This window comes from Nothobranchius furzeri, chromosome 9 (assembly GCF_043380555.1).
Source record: "Nothobranchius furzeri strain GRZ-AD chromosome 9, NfurGRZ-RIMD1, whole genome shotgun sequence".
Taxonomy (NCBI): Eukaryota; Metazoa; Chordata; class Actinopteri; order Cyprinodontiformes; family Nothobranchiidae; genus Nothobranchius; species Nothobranchius furzeri.
Window position 1 is genome coordinate 30534305 of NC_091749.1, and position 15254 is coordinate 30549558.

General features: G+C 40.6%; 1 protein-coding gene across 15 annotated transcripts in view; it reads right to left on the minus strand.

The window, feature by feature from the left end:
- The window catches only part of ppip5k1a (diphosphoinositol pentakisphosphate kinase 1a), a 59672-nt gene that overhangs the window by 26670 nt on the left and 17748 nt on the right, over positions 1-15254 (minus strand). For 5 of the 15 annotated variants that reach the window (XM_015953993.3, XM_015953987.3, XM_054732522.2 and 2 more), the window contains exons 17-26: positions 14579-14720; positions 14103-14326; positions 13182-13309; positions 12978-13092; positions 12785-12892; positions 12012-12140; positions 11796-11936; positions 11449-11542; positions 8765-8890; positions 4397-4459 (exon numbers count right to left, since the gene is read on the minus strand). In XM_015953993.3, the coding sequence (XP_015809479.1) occupies positions 4397-4459; positions 8765-8890; positions 11449-11542; positions 11796-11936; positions 12012-12140; positions 12785-12892; positions 12978-13092; positions 13182-13309; positions 14103-14326; positions 14579-14720 (1270 nt within the window). Of the gene's footprint in view, positions 1-2745; positions 2829-4396; positions 4460-8764; positions 8891-11448; positions 11543-11795; positions 11937-12011; positions 12141-12784; positions 12893-12977; positions 13093-13181; positions 13310-14102; positions 14327-14578; positions 14721-15254 lie in introns of all 15 variants that reach the window. The other 10 variants (XM_015953995.3, XM_054732524.2, XM_054732523.2 and 7 more) reach the window with 3 other exon arrangements.

The window sequence follows — 15254 nt, forward strand, 5'->3', positions numbered from 1 at the left end:
CACCATGTCATAAAGCTCAAATCATCTCAGATTGGTTTCTTGAACATGACAATGAGTTCACTGTACTCAGATGGCCTCCACAGTCACCAGACCTCAATCCATCAGAGCTCCTTTGGGATGTGGTGGAACGGGAAATTTGCATCATGGATGTGCAGCCGACATATCTGCAGCTACCTCATGAATGTCCTGTTTTTGACCAAAAGGTGCGTCTGCTCAAGCAGAGACATAAAGTCTCTAACAGGCTAATCTACATGAGATATTGGCCAAGGTCTTTCATGCACTCTGCTCATCTGAACTGCTTCACCTCTGTTACAACTCAGTACAAAGACGAAGAACTCTTGACAAATACATAATCAACAACTTTGTTATTACCAATAATAATGTGAGCCCAATGTTCAAACAGTCTGTGAAATGACATTGTTATTACTTGATATTATAATCCTGTGATCAGTAGTATTTTACAAGTAATTATAATCCTGGACATTTGCACTAGACACTGAGGAAATGTAATGCTAAAGTCACACGACACATTTCCTTTTGTCTGACCCAATCAGAACCTTCGTTTCTGGCGCGAGGCGTGGTTTTCTGTGGTGTTTGTATAAACCCTCTTTTGAATGTCAAATTCTGATTCGCCAGGAAACCAAAATATGACAATTATAAAAACTATCCCACGCCACCTTTTCTTTATTTCAAAGCATTCTAGAGAAGTCTCGGACAGGCCATCCGTACTTCCTCTTCAGCCAATAGAACCTTGAAAAGCTGGATAAAATCTGTTGCAAGTTACACCTGACTGCAACGGTTCCTTCAGAATAAAAGCTGAACCTCACGACCCCTTCAGGGTCTTGGAGACGCCAGTGATAACCTGTCCTGACCCGGAAGCATTCCAAGACTGGTTTGGTCGGCACTGCTGCTTTTCTACCAGCTTTAGTTCCAAGGAGGGTCCAAGAGGACCTCGACATTCTGGATCTTCGACATCTGGATGGCTTCCCCTGGGTACGTAGACCGACAGATGGCGTTTCATGTGTGTTATAAATCTACTAAAGTTTAGAGCCAAACATTCACTCCCACTCAGAACTAAATGCTTCTCGGGATCTGCTGGTTCTGAATAACATACCACACACACACACCATCATCATTCATCACTTCTCACTCCACCTTAGTCCATCAGTACACAGAGTGTTGAAAGTTCATCTTGTTTAAATTGTGTAGAAATACATTTCTTAACTATTATAAACCTAACTCTCTTTCTCTTTCCTTGGAGTTAATACAAAGTGTCACATAATCCCTGCAATAAAAAGTTCTGATCTTCTGGTTAAAATATTCAAAGATCCATCAGATTGATATTTCATATTTCTATGGAATCTCACATTTTATGGTTCATAAGTAAGATGTAAACTACCTATCCTTTACATATGATGCTATCATATCATTATGGACCAAAAATATCTGAGGAATGTTTCCAGTGCCTTGTTGAATCTATGCCATGAAGGATTAAGGCAGTTCTGAGGGCAAAAGAGGGTCCAACCCGGTACTAGTGTACCCAATAAAGTGGCCAGTGAGTTTATATCGTACTGTAATACACATTTCGCCAGATTTTTGCCAAAAAACACCTCTACTAGACACTGGACCCTAGTTACTCATAAAACATAAGGTAAATAAATACTACAGGAGTCTGAAGTATCCAGGTGTTCTAAGTTAATTATAAAATGTAGAAATCACTGAAGATTTACCGTCTTTTGGGGTCTCACCCAAACCCTAGCGTCTTTATGTCACATTACTGTTCCACTAGCTACACACTAGATGGAGAACACATAAGTGATGTCATGTCTGGTTAACTGTGTTACAGCCACCAATAGGCAAAATGACCACCGTCTCAACCACAGACTGTCTGAGCGGTTTAAAGACACACACACATGCACAACCACACTATCAACAAATTAAAACTGCAACAAGCTGCTGAACAACAGACTGTACAGGTTGGAGTTCTTGTTTCATGAACTTATAAAGAAACAAACAAAATAAGCCAAATGAATTGCTGCCATTCATAAACACCTTATTCCAGGATCACACATATATCTTATGATAAATGATCTGTAGCTGTAATAATAATATTCATTGACTTTACTTTGAGTAACCACAGGGTGAATAGGATGTTTAGCTCCTTTAGTCAGTGTACATGAAGCAGTATTTTAATCCACACAATGGACGAGAGTCAGAGGTGGTTATATGAACTTCAATAACCTTGTTAATCTCAGGGTGGCATACATTTTCAGTTCAATTTCACAGGGCAGCAGCAGAGAGGCTGAAACCGCCCTCTCCCCAGCAACCTCCACCAGCTCCACTGGTAGGAATTCAGGGTGTTTCCTGGCCAATATGGAGCTCCTATGGGTCCTGGGTCAACCTGGGGGCCTCCTGCTAGCAGGACATGCCTGAAACACCTCCCCATGGAGATGTCAAAGTGACATCATGACTAAATCACCTCTGCTGGCTCCTCTCCAAGGAGAAGCAGTGGTTCCAAGTCTCTCTCACCCTATCTGAGCCCAGCAATCTTATGGAAGAAACTTGTTTTTTCTTTCAGTCATTACCCAAAACTCATGACCATCGATGAAGACAGGATCAAAGATTACCAGAGATGTTATAGAGACTAGCTTTCTGGCTTAGCTTCCTCTTCACCTCAACATACCAGTCTGTCTACTTACAACTCCCACTTAATACCCAAATAATATCCAAACCAGTTCTGTTTACCTTAAATTCACTGGCCAACACAGATTCCAAGTCCAACCAGCAACCCAGGCATTTAAATTTCCAGGTATTATTTTGTGAATTTCCTAGTTGATAGAGACAGATAAATATATAAATATTCACACAATTCTTAGAAAGTCACAAGTTTGGCACTACAGCTGAAAAGTTCACAGATTCTTTCTGCTACGTAAACATCATCATTCACAGTGATGTTCATCAGAAAGAAAAGCAAAGGAAAGAAAGAAAATAGTGTATACTGTGTATCCAGTATACATGAGTATGCTGTATACACAGTATACACTGAAGTGTGGAGACTCCACAAGAGTACTCCACATTCGTTACACAGCTCGTTTTAAACACTTGATAATACACCATGAATGGGAATGTACCACAAAGAAAAATTACTGGGGTGCCTTAAATCATTTGACGAGATTTCAAAAACCAGATAAAGTGCACAGATTCCATGAGATTCAAAACATAACTGAATATACTGGAAACCTTCTAGAGGAAGCGGACCATCACTGAGTGGTAGGAAAGTTCTACCAATTACAGTAAAAAAATAAGCGGTTATACTAATTTCTAAGATCTAAACAAATGATTAGAGAAATATAGTAATAAACCGATGTGATCTCCAAATATGCCAGCTAACACATTCTCACACCCGAAGCATCGAAAAATGACGATGGGTGACCAAGCGTTTGTTTTCGACGCATTGGGAGTCCCAACAAGAGAAGTGTCAGGTGTTTTTAGAAAAGTAGGAGTCCAAAACGACAGGGGGGGGGGGGGGGATTAGAGGGACCAATTTACGGAAACCTAAAATGCTGTAGGGCCACGTGAAAACAAAAAAAACAACGTCCAAAGTTGGGACTCCCAACGCGTTGGGAGGCGACACGCTGTGCCAGAGCTTTGGTTTTCGAGTCGCACAGTAAAACACACATTTATCCTCTAATCTCTTGCTATTTAACCTTCCCCTCACCCACATCCTAACCTTACCCAGTTTCTCATTCTAAACTTCCCGTTAACCATGTTGGAGAGGGACATTACAAGTAGAGGGTCAAGGTTCAGATGGGGGTGAGGGGAAAGTTAAATAGCAAGAGGGTAAAGGTCCCAATTGGGTGAAATCTCCGTTTTACAGTGGCAGTCAGAAAACGACGCTCTGGCACAGCGTGTCGCCTCCCAATGCGTTGTAAACAAACGCTTGGTCACCCATCATCATTTTTCGATGCTTTGGGTGTGAGAATGTGTTGATTTATTAGTTACAACAACTAAAGGTTTGTATCATTTCCAGCAGATTTAAGTAACACGTGAACAGCTTTTACATCTATGGAGCTTTAGAAAGTGTCATTTTTCTGAGGATCTTTCCCAGTTTCAATGTTTGTTGGTGTTGTACAAACTGAAGGATCAGTGGGAACCCTGATTAGAAAGAGAAATGTCAGATGTTTTTGGAAAAGTAAGAGTCCAAAGCGAATGGGTTTAAAAAAAAGAAATTAGAGGGAAAACATTACGGAAACCTAAAATGCTGGAGGGCCATGTGAAAAAATAAATTAATAAAAAAAAACAATGCCCAAAGTAGAAATACGAAAAATAAATGTTTGAAGGCATGCAAGACAAAAGGGAGGTGAAGTGGAAAAATACTAGAAGGAAGCAGACGTACCATTAGTCGGATGCTTTGCAAACGACACAGAAAATCGTTTTACTGCCGGCATAGACAACAACTCTGAGGAAATAAAAAATATAAATCACTAGTGTTACTATGAACCACAGCACATCATGTGTTTTTATTTCCCTGTACTTTTCTCTTGTACACGCAAAACAAAAAGAGTGAGCCACCATCTACACCGAGTGCTGTAGGAATCAGAACGAGTGTTCCTGTTCATGAAAAAGCTCCAACTGAAGTTAAAACATGAAACTCGATGCTTGAAGATGTCTAAATATGTCATGTGGGCCAACACATCAATGGAACATCTTCAGATGACAAAGTGAAATGAAATTATTTTAACTGAAAAAATATAAATATATAAAAATAAAAAAAATGCAGTGAATGAATTCAGAAACAGGTCCGGCAGTCTGGTCAAACCAAAAACCAGCTAATCTGTAATCTGTACTGTAATGCCAACAAAGTCTGAGTCTGTCTCTTCAAAGCTAAAGACAAAAATATCAACTGGTGATCCTGGTTAGGATTCGGTAGCTACAGCAAGAAAAAAGATGAATAAGCCACTGCTCCACTAAAAGGCAGCACACTAATCCAACACCATGTGGGCACACTGGCTGAGACTAGAATGGTTCCTTTCATTCTTGAAAACGAGGTGTAACAAGATGGATGACAAAGACCAACAGTGAGTCTGCATGAGAGATGAGGCAGAGGATGGAGGCTGAAACAGTCTGGATGGCACTACACTGACATCTACTGGACGCTACACACACCTCCACGTACACACAATCAGTATGACCAAGTTTAGCTGCATCTGCCATCTGAGTTTAACCAGGACCTTAGAGAGACACACACACATTATTATGATGTGATGAACACATGAACAGAAGCAGCTCAGGCATCTGAGGGCTGAATTTGAACAAAGTGGTTTGAAATCAGAAGTTAACCTATCTTTAAACATAGAAGTGGGTGTTGCATCTGTTTTAAACTCACTGACTGATAATAGTTTCCAAATAAGATGTAATTACTATACAGATAAAATCTGATGCTGTGTTACTTCATTTCCACACTAAAAGTACAGCAAAACAAGTCACCTTTGTTTGTAAGTTTATCATTTGATAAGCTACAATTACTGTTGTTGTTGTTGTCGGTAACCTGATGACTTTACTAACTTCCTACATTTAAAGGAAGATTCCTTACAAAACATTTTGAAACAAAGGTTTGGACTAACTGTTGAAACTTTGCTTTAGAGCAGAATTCTAGTAAAGCCAAATCCCTAAAGAGTGATTTCACTTGTACGGTTTTTCCAACACTTCGCATCGGCAAGGAACAGCTTTGCCTAAAACAATTATTTCACTTCCTTGGGACATTAAAGTAAATATTATTGTGCTACCATCAATTTCATCTAAAATGTTAGACATTTGGAAGGAGCCAAAGCAAGAACATTTAAAGGTTGGATTATAGCTCTACGTTAGGAAAATACCAACTAAAACAAGTGAATGAAAGGCGTGTTGACGGTTATTCTGGTGAATTTTTAACCTGAAAACTTCATAAATAACTTCAAGTACACATAATAAATTTAGAAATCTTGACTAAATACTGGGAAATTACCAAGCTGGCACACAAGACCATGAATGATTGACAGACTAAACCTCGAGTGTTCTAACAGATTTATTATAAGTTTGGCTCATTTTCACTTCTCACTAGCTGAGGGACATAAAGCATAAGAGGTCATGCTTCAAAGTACATACATGTACTGGTTTGTCTTCAGAATAACGATTGCATAAAAAACTTTGTCTTAAACGTTGATTACTTATTCACTAGCTTACTCATAAATGTCACTGCTGAAAACTCACTAGTGTTGGTCCTTGTTTCTCAACTAAAATCTCCATCCGGTACGTTAAAGTTTTATTTCATATGAGGTGAATGTAGAAGACACAGGGTTGTAACACTTCCCTCCACATCGCTCAGCCCTACCGGAGTGTTTACACCTGAAGTTCAGATGAACACCAGACAACATAAAACACATAAATGGTTTGTGCAAAGAAAACATGGAGGTATCCTGATTTTATAAATAGAACTGAGAAGTTTAATGCTATTCTGGACACGCTGTAAACAAACAAACAAACACACACACACACACACACACACACACACACACACACACACACACACACACAGGGTGTTTCATGATGAATGCTTCTGCTCTCGTCCTAGCCTACTTAACTTTATAGACAAGTGTGATCTTCACTGCAGTTCCTAGTGCAGCTGCAAGAACAACACAACTGCTGCTAAATGTTCATGTAACTCAAGGTGACTCCACAAACCAACATTTGCTCCAAAAATTGAATAATTCTACGCTAAGTGGATATAATCAAGCCATGACTGGATCTGCAGTCATTTAAAACCTTTCACACTGTGAACAATTTTATGCCTTTGGCTTACTAAAAAGGATAGTTCACGTTTTTAAGTGTTTCTAGAAAACAAAAGTTTATGAACAATTAACATTTTTGTTGTAGAGCAACTTGAAAGTTCTCAGTTAAGAGAAACATAGACGAGTTCTGAGCTAACAGCCAGAGGAGCCAGTTACAAAGTGCTGAACCCTAACTAAAATCCTTTTAAATTAGCATAAAATTTACATTTGATGGTTAATCTAAAAATTAAAAACAGCCTAAAACAAATTGGCTGGAATTCCCCCAGCCTATGTCCTTCGAACATTTCCACGACAAGTCACCACAGTACGAGCATGTCATGTGAAATGTATGAGGCTGTAACAGTGTATAAAGTAGCATATGCATAAACGTCTGACAGTGTTTAGGTTAGAGCAGTTTAAAGGTGACATGTTGTGCAAAACTCATGGTGTCTTTTTGTGCTGCCAAGTGGGTCTCTACCTCCACTCCAAAGGTGGGAAAATAATTCATCCTTTGTCTGTCACTTTAACCCCTCCTGCACACTAGAAGCACCAGCGGCGCGGAACGGTAGCGAAACGGTACCGCTTCAAATAGAATTCACTATAGTCTATGGAGTGCAACAAACCAGCCGCGATGCGGCAAACTTTAGGTACGTCCCAGAAGCAGCACGCTGCGCCGCTAAAGATACGATCAGATTCTATTTTTTCCCGCGAGCTGCTTCTGGGATGTGTCAATTACCGCAGTTAACATAGGGCTAGACAGGAAATTACACACGGCTTCAGTGTAAAACCCTGGTAATTTTCAAAATAAAAGTATTGCAGCGATGCAATTTCATTTATATGAAGCGTACGTGTGACCCAACGGCTTATTTACTCACAGCATCATTCCAGAAGTGCAGCGGTGTGTTTTCATGGCTTTACTTCTGGCGGTGGAGAGGAACATCATCATATATGACATGAAACGGCAATAACAATGTGACTTCCTTCTTTGGAAAGGTTTAATGGCAGATTACAACAAACCAGGACTTTTTAAGTCTCAAGGGATCATGTGATCTCACAAGGAGGTTGGCAGAAGTCTCGAGGGATTTGTTGATCTCGCGAGTCAAGCAAGGAGCACGGCAGAGAAGCCGCTTCGCTGCTGAGACTCCAGGTGTGCACTCGAGTGCAACGATTGGTGAGAGTAAACCGCTCCGCTGATGCTTTCAGTATGCAGCCGGGGTAAGGGAATCTTCTACGAGCCATTTAAAAAGTCCCTTACTGTGGTGTCCCAATAAGGAAAGTTTGCCTACCCTCCCACCTTTCAGTACTGGAGGAGCAGCGACTCTACTCCAAGCCCCCCCTGGATATCTGAGCTCTACGTGAGGGGAATTTGTGCAAAGAACTTCATGAACGTGTTTTATAGACCTATCATAACTTGTTTACAAAAAGTATAATATACCCCTTTTAAAGACAGCAGAAACTCTTTGTAACTAGCTCCAATCAGACTAGCCTTTAGCTCATCTATCAGCTCAGTTGTTCAAAGAACAAGTAAGGCACCCATTGTTCGTAAGATAAGGGTAGAAACACAATTTAAAAGAACCAAATGATTCCCTAAATAGGGGACGTCTCAACTAGGCCCGAGGCAGTTTGTACACAAAGCTAAAGCCTTACAGCAACATGGAGGGAAGAAAACTATGGGTAAACAGTGGGTTTAGTGACTCACATGAACTGAAAATATGAGAATGGGAAAAATGTAAATAAAGTATAATTTACATGTATGCATATACATGATACTTGTCCCAAAACAAACTGATAATGTCACTCACCATCTCACTAACCCTAAACCTGCTTTATCTTGAGTTTCCCTCAGAGCATCACACATGTGTCCTTCAGGGGTGAGGACTCAGAGGAAGTGAGTGTCTGATCTACTGCTGCTGCCCTATGCAGGTTTGTGAAACAGCGCGGTGACCTCAGACACGTACCGTCTTTGTAGGACAGACTGCCAGTGGAGAATTTTTTGCGGTGTACGCGTGCGTAGTCCTGCAGGTTAGGTGCGCTAGAAGAGCCACCTAGGACGGTGGTGCTGAAGAGCCCAGCACACTGAGAGCCTGCGAGGGGGTGCGGGGGAAGGGTTAGAAACCACCAAATGACATGCTGTTACTTAAACAGCTCACCAGTAACAGCTCACCAGCAAGAGACAGAGAAAAAAGGAAGGAAAAGAGAAGAAAGACAAGCAGAAACAAGCACTCAGAAAAGACCATGCGACTTCTATCTCCATCCCTCTTCCGTCTCAGAGAGAAGACGTTTTGTTAAAATGATCTTGTTTGAGTACCCTGTTCAATGTTCGGTGTTGATGCAATTTGCTGGGTTCCTTATATAGGAAACATTATTTCGGATTGGCTTAATGAACTGACCTGAATTGGAATGTTTATTATGTGAAGAGCCTTGAGACGACTCTTGTCGTGATTTGGCGCTAGATAAATAAACTTGAATTGAATTGAATTTCATGAATTTACACATCAGGAATTCATAAAAAATGAACTGATCCTTAACAGGTCTCAAATGAGGTAAAGCAGCCTTGGCAGAAGAACATCATGTCACATTTTGCAAAGACCTATCCCATAATTCAATGGCATGTTTCGCCTCTATGACCTTTAACCTGAGACTTGTAGAGTTTGAGACCTGGTGAGTCTGAGCATTACAAGGTCTGACCTAAAGGGTATTAGTATGGTGTTAACACACGCCTGTATGCTCCAGATCAGCAAACTGCCAAACTCGCACTTATGGAAGAGGTCACACCTATAGTGGTGATCAGTTAAGATTTCATCAGCAGCAACTAGCTGACGCTGACCGTCCTAATGCCTGTTGAAGCAGTACAACCAGATGTTTTATGCCCTTATTTGGGTTTATTCGTGGTAAATAAATAACTATTTTGTTGTTCATTTAAAGTTAACTTTACGTCACTCTAAGACCTGGTAAAGAACAGAGGAGTTCATGATGACCTGATTCATAAAAATACATTTGAAGAAGAAGGAAAAAAAAACCTGGTTGTAAAACTAAAATCAGAAAATAAAAAATAAAAAATCATCTAACTGAAACATCAGAGTTAATATTAATATCCAAATGAAGAATATTTTTAAACATCATAGAAAGACAACAGTTAAATATTTAAAAGGACATGGTGGAGGACTGAAATAGCTGACACTCAAACCTGACTAACCATCTAGGATGCTTTAGACACCTCAGAATACATGACTGAAACATTAAGGCATAATACAACACAAAATCTCAACACAGCCAATAAACAACCAATTTGAAGTTTGTCTATTTCTAATAAAAAGCTCATTCAAAAGCAAAAAGATCTCAAAATCACTGTGATTAGAAAGGAGAGAGAATGACGACCTCTATGATCAGATCCACTTTAGCTGACTCATCTTAGTGTGTGAGCATCAACATTTCACCCATGATTTTAGTCACTTTACTTTACAAGGATGAACCAGAAGCTTTCTCAGACTTTCCTTCTGAAAACAGAACAACTGTCAACGTAACAATGGCCTCATCTACCAGATTACTGCTGCTCACGTTAGGCTCATTACAATTTCGTTGACAGAGATTTCCCCCAAAAAACATCATTTCAGTTCTGGTAATAGGACCTTAGAGCGAAATGAGGCAGGTTCTTTTAAAATATTTTATTAAGTCATAAAACCAAGTTTTTTTTACGCCTGACGATCTTCAATTGTTCATTGAAACCAGCCAAATGCCCTAAAACATTTTAGCCCCCTTAAGCCGGGCGGACACTGTGCAACTTTTTCACTCGCAGCGTTCAGCTTCAGCTCAAACTGTACGACTTCCTCGCAGAGCAGATCTCACGAGTCATGTGCTCACACTGCACGACCCAGCTCTCGGATGCGACCTGACTGCTCACACTGTACGTCTGGTAGCAACACGTCGGCCCTAAAAATATGCTAAAAATAGCAGTTTTTACTCAACACGTCAGACTTTTTTGTCTTGCCTGTTGTCCTTCGGGAGTGCTGCAGGAGGACACACAGGGATTTATGGGGGTTGGATGAGGAAAACGAAATAAAGAAAGTAAATCTGTGTTTTGTGATCAGTGTAATTTGACATGAACACGACAAACACGCTTTCTTGACAATCTTTGTGAGTAAAAAACGTGTAGAAACAAAAACGAACAGCGTGTGTTATTAGGGAAATAGCGGGTGAGCGGCATTGGTGCATGATTGCGCATGCGCCGTGAGCGGTTCTGATACTTTTTGGGTCGCAGCTGCTCGCAGCGCCGCTTCAACAGTGCGATACCCTCACGAGGGACGAGCGAAATATTAAACACGCCAGAAGTCCGTGCGAGCTCACGATTGCTGATCGGTAGCTGGTCACGTGGTGTTAATCGCCTCTCGTAACCCCCTGTACACTACACGACCGCACGGCGCAAAACTCGCCCCGATGTCGTGGCTTCTCGCACGACTGGAAAATCGGCTCAAAAAAGTGAAAAGGTCGCACCGTGTACGCCCGGCTTTACGTTCTTAAAACCTATAAAATAATATTTACATAAATTATCTCTTCCACAGATACACAGAAATCAAATTAAACCAGCACCTTTTCCTACCATTTTGAACCCAGTTGCCATAGAAACGGGGCATTTTTCACCTACCTAATCCACTTTGTTTCATCTCAGGAGACATGCGTGGACAGAATGAAAAGAGGCGATAACCACCGACTTTAGAAGCAGATGTTTCTGACAGGACCTGGTGGAAAACACACGCAGACATCAGTCAGACAACAAGAGCAAGGCAGTGTGAAGCCCAGCCTCCCCCAACAGCTGATGCTCTACACAGACGGGGATGACATGTAGGAAAACAAATACTCAGGACGAAGAACAAAATTACACCCAAAGGCAAACTTGAAAATAGTGATTTTATTGTCATAAACCAAATCGAGAAGATTTAAAATGATTCAGTAATATTTTTGTGCGTCTTCCTTTGAGCTTGTAAGTCTCACCTCCATGGATCCGGTCTTATGATTGCGAATCAGTGGAGATCTCCTCTGGATGGCGATTGGCTCAGAAATCGGTATAGAACGATCAGTTTCATCTCGTGAAAGGTCCTCTAAGCTGGCGAGATCAGCCTTTTTTTGACCGTTCTGAGTAAGAAGAGAGATTCAACTGCATCGACAGGCAGCTTTCTGCAGAACGTAAGCTGCTGATTGTGATTTTACCTGCCGTAACGCTTCCGCCGAGGCGGGTCGGAAGCCAAACCCAGTTGGCGCGTGCTCCTCCTCCTCAACGTTTTTGACACCCGGGCTAAAGTGGAGCTCCACGTGGAAACGTTCCTCAGAGGAAATGTCCTTAGGATGAATAATGTCTGAGTTAAACACCTTAATGATGATTCCAAACTCCAGTTTATTTAATTAGAGGGGAGTCATTTTAATCTGGAATCATAACAGGGTATCTGCAGGTTTAAGGGAGCCAAATTTAAGACTTTTTAAGACCTTTTTAAGGCCACTTAGACCAAATTTAAGCTATTTTTTAAATTAAATTTAAGCTATAATTTCCAGCTATTGCCTGGAACCGGTGCTAACCACGTCGCGAACGTGGGATTAGCCATCCAGTTACCATTAAACTTGCACTTCCCCATGACGCAAATTCCCACTAGCTTAACCAGCTAATGAGCTCATCTAAAAATAGCCCCCTTTCACAACCAACTGAAGGTGTGCGGTTCCGCTTACGCCAACATCATACACAAAAAACGCTGAACACTTAACTAGAAACTCACGAAGATTTTATAGAAATCAAAGAATCTTGTTTATTGGGTCTTTTGTAATTTAAGACCTTTGGAAACTGTATTTAAGGATTCTTTGTAATTTTTAAGGATTTTTAAAGCCTTAAATTTGGAAAAGCAGATTTAAGACTTTTTAAGACTTTTTAAGGACCCACCGATACCCTGCATAAGCGCAGGAAGACAGACACTTCAGGGCCAATAAGAACACACCTTATTGTTGTCCTCGTAGAGCATGATGACAATCTGTGTCATGTAGTTGAGTTCAGAGACCGCACTGAGGTAATCCATGGCACGCTTCCACTGCTGGTCCTTCTCCTCCTGTGGAAAAACAAAAAAAAAGTCTTACTTTAACCTTTAAACTTTGTAAAACAACCAAAGTTCAGCAGGATTTCTTTGCATTTACATCAAGTAAGCCTCCATATCTGAAGATGCTGAGCAGAGAGTGGACATGGCTCTCACTGGTGAAATATAAACGTGTTCTGACATGACGACCAGGTGACAGCACGCCACGCGAGTACCTGCAAACACAAGTCAGTTATGAAACGTGCCCCACAGCCAGTTCATTCACTACTACCTCTTTATTAAAGGTTTCACTTTTGGGACTCACAGAGGATGTAGTTTGTTGACAAACTCGTCTCCGTGAGTTCTCTGCAGGTCAAGTTGGATCTTTCTGACGAGTGGGAGGCAGTACGCATACGCGATGTCCAGTTTCTCTACTTTATTGATGCCATATTCCTGCAGACACACAAATAAAAATTCACAACCACCGATGAGACTAAGATGAGGGTTCACATCTAGAAGGCAATAGTAGAAACACTGATGTTCAGAAAAAAGTACAGGCAACAATCTTCTGTTAATAATAAACATAAAACATTTTCACAATTTTATATAAAAAAGAAAATGATAAGTTTAAAATGTTCAACAGGAACTGAAATGTCTTTTTTCCCCCCATTTTAAGGTAAAGCTGTTATAAATACTACCCAAAGAACAAAAATCAGATCAATTTAAAAATTCAAGAAATTACTATTTTGAGTTAATAACTGTAAAAACTTAAAGAGCAAGTCACCCCCAAATCTACTTTTTTTGGCTGATAAACTATATAAATGAGTGTCTAATCATGCTGTTGACACACGTAGACAATAGTTTGGTACTTTAGTGCACGTTAATTAAAATTTAAATATTCTGCCTAAAACTGTCAGTGTTGTACTGTCTTCAGGTAAAAACTCTGAACTGCATTTGTATTTAACTGAAATTGCTATTGGCTAAGAGATACACTATGTCGTTAGCTGGTACATTAAGATGTCACAATGTCGTTGTGAGCCTGTGTGTGTATTTGTTAGCAGCTCTGCCCTCTCAGTCTACCAGGCAACAGCATTTGTTGCATTTGTCAAACAGGACGTGGAAGTGGAGTAAGAGTCTGGTGGGGGTGACTTGCTCTTTAAAATATTCTAAAGCAATAAAAACAAGGTAAAATAAAAGTAAATAGACAAAAACAAACAAAACAAGATGTACAAAGTAAAAAACCAACCTGAGGAATGACGATATCAGCCAAAGCTCGAGACAGTCTGAACAACTCCTGAGTGTCCTGAAGGCCCAGGGAAGCGTTGTGTATAACGTCGTACTTCACGCAGTCGTAGATGTCGGGTATTTTACTGATGTCATAGCGGCCATTTTTCATGCGGAAGTCTTTCTCTAGTTTGGACCAGCGCTGCAGCATCAGCTCCAGAGACTCACTGTGGTACAGCTGCAGGTCTGACGAGGGACAAAAATAAATAAGTAAAAAAAACTTAAACGGGGCTTAACTTACATTCTTATTTCCATCGTTCACATAAATATTTATATTCATTACTGGAACAAAACTGGACAACACAAAAAAGTCTCAAGCGAGAGGAAATGTGACAGAGGAGTTAAGTAACTGGAAGGCCCACTGAGGGACTAATAAAGGTATTTTTATTCTTATTCTTATTAGAGGCCCTCCTAAAGGTAAAATGTGATTTTTCATACCAGCAGATTTGGGATCTTCCATTCTTGTGCGGATCTGCGAGTTGAGACTTTGAATGAGGGTGTAGACCTGGTCACATATGGTCACCGGGTTCTGGACTATTTTCATTGAATTTACCAAAGAGACACTGCAGGTCGGAGCGAGCTGTCACAAAAACACACACACACACAGAAGTAAATGAAAACATGATACCGCCATGTAAAAACCGCCAGGTGGTGGAACGGGCATGTTAATTTCCAATAAATGTATATACAGTCAGTTGCTACCATCACTAAATACAACTCCTTTGAATACCATGTCATCCAGGTAACTGTGCCAAAAAATTATTTTTGGTTGTCATATATCGCCAACCAGGTCAACTCAGAGACTTTCTTGATGAACTCGACACCCTGCTTTCCTCCATTCCTGAGCACGACTGTCCCACAGTGGTCCTTGGAGACATGAATATTCACCTGGACAATCCCAGCTCATCAGGCTTCCTGTCACTAATGTCATCATTTGATTTAAAACTAGTACAAAGTCCTCCAACTCACAAAGCTGGAAAAGCACTTGACCTCATTTTCACCAGAAACTGTGCCATAGACACAATCTCTGTCACACCGCTGCATCTTTCCGATCATTATTTCATCCATTTCAGCACGACTCTACATGGGAGGTCCACAGCTTCCTCCCCAATGG